General features: G+C 40.1%; 1 protein-coding gene across 9 annotated transcripts in view; it reads left to right on the top strand.

Moving 5' to 3' along the window:
- Positions 1-9227, top strand: part of Ptpn13 (protein tyrosine phosphatase non-receptor type 13) — a 238888-nt gene that overhangs the window by 182535 nt on the left and 47126 nt on the right. For all 9 annotated transcript variants that reach the window (XM_008851752.3, XM_029555308.1, XM_029555309.1 and 6 more), the window contains 5 exons: positions 143-305; positions 1457-1671; positions 1761-1859; positions 5319-5680; positions 7901-8078. In XM_008851752.3, coding sequence (XP_008849974.1) covers positions 143-305; positions 1457-1671; positions 1761-1859; positions 5319-5680; positions 7901-8078 — 1017 coding nt within the window. The remainder of the gene's footprint in view (positions 1-142; positions 306-1456; positions 1672-1760; positions 1860-5318; positions 5681-7900; positions 8079-9227) is intronic.

The following is a 9227-nucleotide window of genomic DNA, read 5'->3' as shown; positions in this document are numbered from 1 at the left end:
TTTTTTTTCTTTTCTCTCTGCCAATATTTTGCTAGACCCAAGTACTTATTTTAAATTATTTTCATATCTACAAACGTATAGAGTCATGTCTATTTTCTTATGATTCCTCTTAGCTAATGAAGCAATCTTCCATTTTTCTCAGGTGGTTCATCTCTTGCTAGAAAAGGGGCAGTCACCAGCACCCAAAGAACATGTTCCTTTAAGCCCACAGTACACTCTTTCAGACCAAGACACCCAAGGTCAAGACCCAGAAATAACAGTGAAGAAAACCAGTCATGTCAAGGACTACAGCTTTGTCACCGAAGGTCAGGCATTGGGGTCAGGTCATGTCACTGAAATTGTTCCTAGTTTATTCAAAATGCAGTTTTTACATGTTGAGGTAGAATCCATGCCTTATCTATTCTTGGCTAGTATAAAACTCTGATGCATCAGCAACCTGACCAAAACCATATTTGAAGTTCATTGAGAGTCAAAGCTTGGGGATAATGAAGCCATATCCTAATGTGGTCATTTAACAATACTTAGATAGCTGTTAAATTTTAAATGAAATTTGATAAGGAAAAATTTAGTTTACATAATTGCTGAGAATGGCTTCACACACATTTGAAACTTTGGCCCTTAAATTTTGTTTGGTTTTGGTTCTGTTTTTGTTGTGTTTTCTTTTCTTTTCTTTTTGAAACAGGGTCTCACTTCATAAGGCCTGACTGGCCTTGGTATTTACTGTGTAACTCAGGCTGGCCTCAAACTTATGGTAGTCCTCTTGCCTCAGCCATTCAAGTGCTGGGATTATAGACATGGAGCCATCACACCTAACCATAAATTTTCTATATTTTTATTTAATTTTATGAATCGTGATGGTAAACTTAGACAGGAATCCATCCAGGTTTTCCCAAATACTGCTCTTCCTTACAAAATATGCCAGCTAGTGGATATGATAATAAGAAAATGAAGACTGGAATAATAATGAGTTCTTCTGAGGTTGGTGTGTTCGTAATACTGGACCCTGTCTCAAAAAAAAAAAAAAAAAAAAAAAAAAAAGGTGGAAGCAATACTGGACTTCACATATGCACTCCAGCACACAAGCACACACATGCATACACCACATGCACATCAAAAGATCAAAATTTTAATCCTAGCACTTGGGAAGCAGAGGCAGATGGATCTCTGTGAGTTCAAGGCCAGCCTGGTCTACATAGCGAGTTCCAGGCCAGCTTGGGCTACAAGGAGACCCTGTTTCAAAAAGAAAAAAAAAAGATAAAAATAAAAAAAGTTTTCTTAATGATAGGAGAGCATATATGATAGGTGCAGTAAGCATATGAGGAGCTGTTAATAGCACAGGGAAAATGGCCTTTTTGAAAAATGTATCTAAGTGTGTGTGCGTGTGTGTGTGTGTGTGTATGTGTTCATATATATACAATTAAGAATATTTAACTTTTTTGTATTTTTTTTTCTCTAGAAAATACATTTGAAGTAAAACTGTTTAAAAATAGCTCAGGCCTAGGATTCAGTTTTTCTCGAGAACATAATCTTATACCAGAACTAATGAATGCCAGCATAGTAAGGGTTAAAAAGCTCTTCCCTGGACAGCCAGCCGCAGAGAGTGGAAAAATTGATGTTGGAGATGTTATCTTGAAAGTGAATGGAGCCTCACTGAAAGGTCTATCTCAACAGGTGAGTCTGGAGCCTGGGAAGGTGGGCCATGTGGGTATGCTGGCTCTTTGCCTGAACTCCATCTTCATTTGTCGTTCTTGTATCTCTAGGAAGTCATATCTGCTCTGAGGGGGACAGCTCCAGAAGTCTCCTTGCTTCTCTGTAGACCCCCACCTGGGGTGCTTCCGGAAATCGATACTGCTCTTTTGGTAAGGCCTTTGGAAAGTAACTTCTATAATGTAGAATATCAGTTTTGTGGCTTGTTAATTCAGCTGCAGTTATTTCATCATGGATTGATCTGGTATGTTTCATACCTAGCTATTGGCCTAGGAGCTGTTACCTTGTATGTGTCACTCAAACTCTTTCAGTGCATTTCGTATTTGTAATGCAAAGTAATCGATTCATTTTCTCTCCTCTCTTAATTCTAAACTTCTAGAAAGCTAGAGTTTCAGGACTTTGCTTTCTAAGTGTAATGGAGATGACAGAATGATGGAGTACAGAAGGTTTGTGTCCATTTCTTACTGAACTGAAAAAGAACAGTCATTTTCACTTGAACTTGGTTTGGATAAAATGAGAGTTAAAACTAGGCATGGTGGCGCAACGCCTTTAACCCCAACACTGGGGAGGCAGAGGCCAACAGATATCTGTGAGTTCCAGGCTAGCCTGGTCTGTATAGCAAGTTCCAGGTCAGTCGGGGCTATATAATAGAGACCCTGTCTCAAAAAAACCAAAGGGCATGGCGGGGCAAGCTCCAGTTTCCAGTTTACCATTTGAGATTTGTGCTGTGCCCTGTGCCCAGCATCATCAGAGAAGTTTCTTATAGCATGAGCAGCAGTTAAAGCAGAAACTCAGAACTGTCCAAAGTGCCAAGAATTAAATGATGTAATGAGGCAGCTGTATCACTCCCTCCTAGGCTCAGGAAACATCATGGAAGAGATGATGGAAAGAATGTAAGAGCAAAGGTTGGGGAAATGTACAGTAAACAAGATGTGTTCTGGACATACAACCATTGCACTCATGAACTCATTGCAGCTGTGGTTATCTGCACAAGGCCCACAAAACTGGTCCTGTTAACATGTCATCATGGATAAGGCAGGGGCTCAGAAGGCCCTGCCTCTCCCTGAGGAACTACTGGCAGTGAACAGTTGTTGGAAGAGAGTTGTCATTCTTCAGTGGTGCAGCCACTGATAGGATGCCCTTGCCCACTAAATAACCACCCACTCATGCTTGGGCAAGAAACTAAACTCAGTGAACCACACACAGAAGGGTGTAGAAGTAGGAGGGGACTTGTTGAGGAGAAGGTTCTAGCAGGAGGAGGGAGATGAGAGAGGGCAATGGGGGCTGAAGATGACTAAAGTCATTATAAAATGTATGTAACTGTCAAAACAGTTTCTTTAATAAGAGTTAAAATTTTCAGCTCTTTTGTTAAAAACACTAGGCCAGGAATCTCAGCACTCAGGAGGCAGAGGCAGGTAGATCTCTGAGTTCAAGGCCAGCCTGGTCTGCATAGCAAGTTCCAAGACTGTTGGGGCTACAGGGAGACCCTGTCGCAAAAAGACAGGGAAAAAAAAGGAAAAAGAAAACACTAGAAGCTAGAGAAAGGGCTATGTTTATTTCCTTTTCTTATGTCACAGAATAAAGAGTTAATTTATTATGATAGTGATTTACAAGAAAATCTGCCTTTCACCTATCAGTTTTAAAAGAGCTCCATCACCAGTGTTGTCTGCTGGGTCTGGACATCAGGCGGAGTACCTAAGCCAGAAGCTTTAACCCTAATATTGAGGAAAGGGGAAGTATGTGCAGGACACTAATGCCAAAGTGACAGTATAAATAGTATATAAATAGCATTTAAGAAACTATATTAGCCAGGTATGGTGACACACACCTTTAACCTCCGCACTTAGGTGGCAGAGGCAAGAGAATGTCTGTGAGTTCAAGGCCATCCTACTTTACATAGTGGGTTCTATGCAGCCAGGGCTAACTAGTAAAACCCTGGTGGGAGGTGGCGGGGGGGGGGGGCAACCATGAGGCAGCTTGCATACACCTGTAACTCCAGCTCCAGGGAACCCACTGCCCTTTTCTAGCCTCTGTGGGCACATGCACACACATAATCATACATTCAGGTAGACATACATACATACATACATACATACATATGTATAAATAAAAATAAAATAAACATAAAAACTATGTTGAAGGGCCAAGGATGTAGCCCAGTGTTAAGTATTTTTGCTTAGTATGCACAAACCTTAAGTTCAATCCCCAACACCACACAAAACGAAGACTACATTGATTTGAAGCATCAGGATGAACTGAATAGAACCTCTTAATGAGTACATCAGTTGATAAAGTCTTTCTGGAAAGCAGTTTGGAAATATTTTTAAAGACCTTTAAAAACATGCTGTGCATCAGGCTGGGCATGGTGGCACACACCTTTAATCCCAACCCTACAGAGGCAGAGACAGGTGGATCTCTGTGAGTTCTGTGAGATCAAGACTAGCCTGGTCTATATAGCGAGTTCTAGGCCAGCTAGGGCTACATGGTAAGGCCCTGTCTTGAAAAAAAAATTCTGTGCTTGACAATATGACCATCTAGAAAATTACAAGGAAGTAGTTCATCTGCATTTCTGTAAGTAGTAAACAACTATGTATTCAATAAAAGGAGAAGGCTTAAAGTAAAGGCAAGCCCTCTGTAGGGGGTTATGATACAATCATTAGAGCTGTTTTCAAAGCACATTTAAGAACTTCAGAAAACATGCACAATAGGGGCTAGAGATATGGCTCAACTGTTAAGAGCTGCTCTTACAGAGGACCCACATGGCAGTTTACAACCATCAATAACTCCAATTCCAGAGGATCTGACACCCTCTTCCAACCTCCACGGGCATTGCACACATGTGGTATACTTACATACAGCAGGCAAAATACTCATACATATAAAATAAAACTAAAATCTTGTTTTTAAATCATATATGATAGAAGCCTAAATTTTGGAAGTAGGATACAGCATATACTGCTGTAACACAATTCTAATTCTGATTTAAAATATAAGTTAGGGCTGGCAAGATGACTCAATGGGTAAAGGTGCTTGCTGCAAAAGCCTGACTACCTAAGTTTGATCCCTGGAAGCCACATAAAGATGAAAGGAGAAAACTGATTCCACAAGCTGTCCTCTGACCTCCACACACTTCCCATGGTACAGGCATTCGCAAACACACACACACACACACACACACACACACACACACAAAACATACACAAAATAATAAATAAAGCTTGAAAAAGAAAATACAAGTCAGAATGGCAAGATGACCCAGTGGGTAAAGACACTTGCCATCAAGCCTAAGTTCTATCCCTGAGATCCACAAGGTAGCAGGAGAGAACCACTCACAGGTTGTCCTCTGACTTTCTCAAGTGCACTGTGGCATGCATACCCCCACACACATACACACCCAAAATAAGTTAATAAATGTAATAAAAATAAAAGTCATGCAGAATTAGGAGTTGTTTCATATAATCACTTTTTCTTTAATGAGCATAATGTTTATTATCAGATAATTTAATATACATAATATATAAAGTACTGTGACTCAGTAGATTCATATTCAATTGACTGCTTCTAAAGCTAATAAGTTGTCACCCTCTGACCACTTTGAATGTGTCTTTCAGACCCCACTCCACTCTCCAGCACAAGTACTTCTAAACAGCAGTAAAGAACCTTCTCAACCATCATGTGTGGAACAAGGCACCAGCTCAGATGAAAATGAAATGTCTGACAGAAGCAAGAAACAATGCAAGTCCCCATCCAGGAAGGATAGTTACAGTGACAGCAGTGTGAGTGGAGAGGACGACATTGTGAGAGCTCCAGCACAGATGCCCTGTATGACCTTGACTTCAGCTTTGAATCAGACTCTAAACAACACGGTGTCACAGGCACACAATCAACTTGAAGCACCCAAAACTCAAGAACCCGCTTGTACCATGTTTTACTATCCTCTGAAAATATCCAACAAACCAGAATTTGAGAGCAGGTATTGTCCATGCTACACAGAATGCTCAGAGCAGCCAGTATTGTTAGCAGTAGCATCTTGGCCTTAAGAATTGAGTGTCTGTGCCAATGTGGATGGGAGACAGTCCACACGGCCTCACCTCTAGTCGAAGAGCTCCAGGCAATCAGTGCCTGTTGAGGGAGAGAGGACAAGCTTCTTGCTAGAGTATCCATTCCTAAGTGGTCAGCTCCAAACACATGTACATATAAGCAGCACTAAATTGATTCAACATCATTATACAAAATAATAACAAATGCAGAAGAGATCAGGAATCCCAGAGTAGGGGATAAGAATTGGAGGGACACAGGGAAGGGTGGAAATAATATAAATACAGTGTACTCAGCTATGAAAGTCTCAAAAAAATTAAAATTAAAAAATGGAATGTCTAGTGGGCTGGAGAGCTGGCTCAGCAGTTAAGAACATCTGCTGCTCTTCCAGAGGACCTGGATTCAGTTCCCAGTACCCATACCTGGTGACTCACAACCACTCATAACTCTAGCTCCAGGGGATCCAGTGCCCTCTTCTGACCTCTAAAGCACCCATATGCATGTACACATACATACACAATAAAAATTGGAGTGTCTGTGGATTCAGAACAGTTAGTAAATGATTGCTTATTAGAGTTCTACCTATTGTGATTAGCAGTTTAGTAAACCAATAAGCTTTCAAATCAGTCAGTATAGCCCTTGCTTCTCTCTTGAGCATATTTATTAGTAATTAAGTATTAATAATTAAGAAAGTTGTAAGCTGGGCGTGGTGGTGCATGCCTTTAATCCCAGCACTCAGGAGGCAGAAGCAGGCAGATTTCTCAGAGTTCAAGGCCAGCCTGGTCTACATAGTGAGTTCCAGGCCAGCTGGGGGCTACAGGGAGACCCTGTAAAAAAAAAAAAAAAAAAAAAAAAAAAAAAAAAAAAACAACAACAAAAAAAGTTGTGAAACCCTGCTCAAATAAAAAAATGTATTTAAAAAGAACTGGGATACAGCTCAGTGGTAGAGTGCCTACCTAGCCTGAATAGTCTGCAGTATGGAAAAATAAATATATAAGTAAATAAATAAACAGAAGAGTAAGACGTTTTTATTGGAAACAGTCTCCCAATAGCCCCAACTAGCCTGGAACTCACTATGGAGACCACGCTGGCCTCGACCTCGCAGAGATCTGCCTGCCTCTACCTCCTGAGTGCTGAGATTAAGGGTATGTGCTACCACTCCCAGCTAAGAGTAAAACATTCATTCCTATTTCTTTTTTATTTTTTTTCTTAGTAGGTTAAAATACAAACTAAGCCTCTAGTAACACTAGCTTCAGTCTTGAGTAACAACTAGGAACAGAAAGTATGCTTAAGTCTTCAACTTGTTTTACCGTCCTTATGTCAGTTAAAGAACTTAATTGAAAATTGAACTTTCCAGTGGTACACACATGTAATCCTAATACTCACGAGGCTGAGGCAGGAAGATCATGAATAATAAGTCCATCTAGATCTTTGGCATAACATGCATATGCTACATATGTGCTGTGTGTAATGTTTTCCTCGTGATTGTTCATAGAATCCTGGAATGGTATGTTTATTCCTCTGAAGTAAGATACGTCAAATTTGACATCTTTAAATATAAAGTCAAGATCTTTTGGAAAAAAAAAGTGAAAAAAAAATATATAACTGTTGTGTTGGGTTAAGCTATACGCTATGGGTGTTGTTAGGTTAGATGCTGTAAATGCATTTTCAACTTAAGGTGTTTTCAATGTATGACAGTTTATGGGGAATAACCCTACTGTGAGTTGAGCATCTCTCTCTTGCTATAAAATGTTAACTGTACTATTTGGTGCCTCTGAAGCGACAACTGTTTCACAGTGTGTATGGCATTGCCTTCACACACTTCTGTAATAATCATCAGTTTACATAGCATTTAACTATTGTATGTATTTTAGGAATTTACTGTTTTACTTGATGTGAAATGTTTTATTCTCCCAACAAGGCAAATAACTACACATGATAAAAAAAAAAAGAAAAAGAAAACTGAGCTTTCACAGAGAATAATTGGTAATATTAATGTATAATAGACACTAATAAATTTACAGTCTAAAAGCAGACAAAAGCTAGCTAGAATCTCAGTCAAAAATCAGAAATATCCCCTAGCATTTTCTGTTGTATCACAAACTTTCTATATTGACAGTGTATTTGAAACAGTATTGATTCTCTGTCCCTTCAGCCATCCTTCTCCTCTGCCTCTGGTTGTGAGTCCTGGACAGAGCTGTCAACACCAATCAGAATGTACTTCTGATTCCATTGGTAAATGTCATACACATCTCACTTCTGAACTGAATGCACAAGAAAACAGGACAAATTTGGAAAATGACTTGGAAAATCACCTTGAAGACTGTGAGCTGGTGAGCTACTTCCTCCGTATTTAAAACTGTTTTTCGCTATGAAGACGTAAGTACGTGCTGTTTTCCATTAGTTGAGGAAAGGCTGTATTTTAGAACTGCCTCATAACTGCATGTAGTAAACAGATCACATCCATACCTGATGTTTCTGTGGTGAGAAATTAGGGGGGGAAATTAAAGGACCTAGCTAATGGCCTCACTTTCTCACTGCCTTGCTGTCATTTGGCAGACACCTGTGGACAAGATCGCTCACTTTTTCTGATTCCCAGTAGCTTTGGCTATGCAATGGGCTGGTAACTTCAGAAGACTGTGATAAACATTAAATGGAGCACAGTATATACAGCACTTAGCAGACTAGATGCAAATTACTGTTTCTGTTTCTTTTTTTAAATACCTTTTTATTATTTATTTTTATTTTATGTGTGTGAGTGTATTGCCTGCATGTGTAAGTGCATCTGTGTCATGCAGTGCCCATAGAGGTCAGAAGAGGGTATCAGATCCCCTGGAACTGGAGTTACCCATGGTTGTTAGCCACCATGTGGGTGCTGGGAATGGAACCCAGGTCCTCTGCAAGAGGGGTCAATGCATTTAACTCCTGGGCCATCACTCCAGCTCTGTGTTTTTGTTTTTTGAGTTCACTGAATTATCTGGTGTGTGTGTGTGTGTGTGTGTGTGTGTGTGTGTTTGTGTATATGGTGTGTAGATGTTTGTGTGGGTGCATGAGTGTGCACACGCAGGTCCAGGCCAGAGGTAAACTTCTGACGTTCAGGAGCCATCCACCTTGATTTTTGAGATGAAGTCTCTCATTTGCCTAGAGCTCACGGAGTTAGCTAAACTGGCTTGCCAGTTGTCTGTGCCTCTCAGCACCGAAATTACAAGTGCTTGCCACCACAGCCAGCTTTTTATGTGAATACTAGAGATCCTACTTAGGTCTTCATGCTTATGTAGCAAGCAGTTTTTTGATTAAGCTCTCCCAGTTCCTACTTACTGAATTTTTAACATTTAAGTTTTTTTTCTCTTCGTATTTTTTTAAAATATTTATTTTCTTTTTAAGTGTGTATGTGCATGTAAGTGCAGATACCTGCAAAGGGCCAGAGGTGCTAGATTCCCCTGGAGCTGCAGTTATAGGAGCCTGTGAGGCACTTGATGTGG

Source organism: Nannospalax galili, unplaced genomic scaffold (genome assembly GCF_000622305.1).
Source record: "Nannospalax galili isolate Female #2095 unplaced genomic scaffold, S.galili_v1.0 scaffold405, whole genome shotgun sequence".
NCBI classification, from domain to species: Eukaryota; Metazoa; Chordata; class Mammalia; order Rodentia; family Spalacidae; genus Nannospalax; species Nannospalax galili.
Note: the sequence above shows the minus strand (reverse complement) of the source record. Positions and strands in the feature narration are given on the sequence as shown.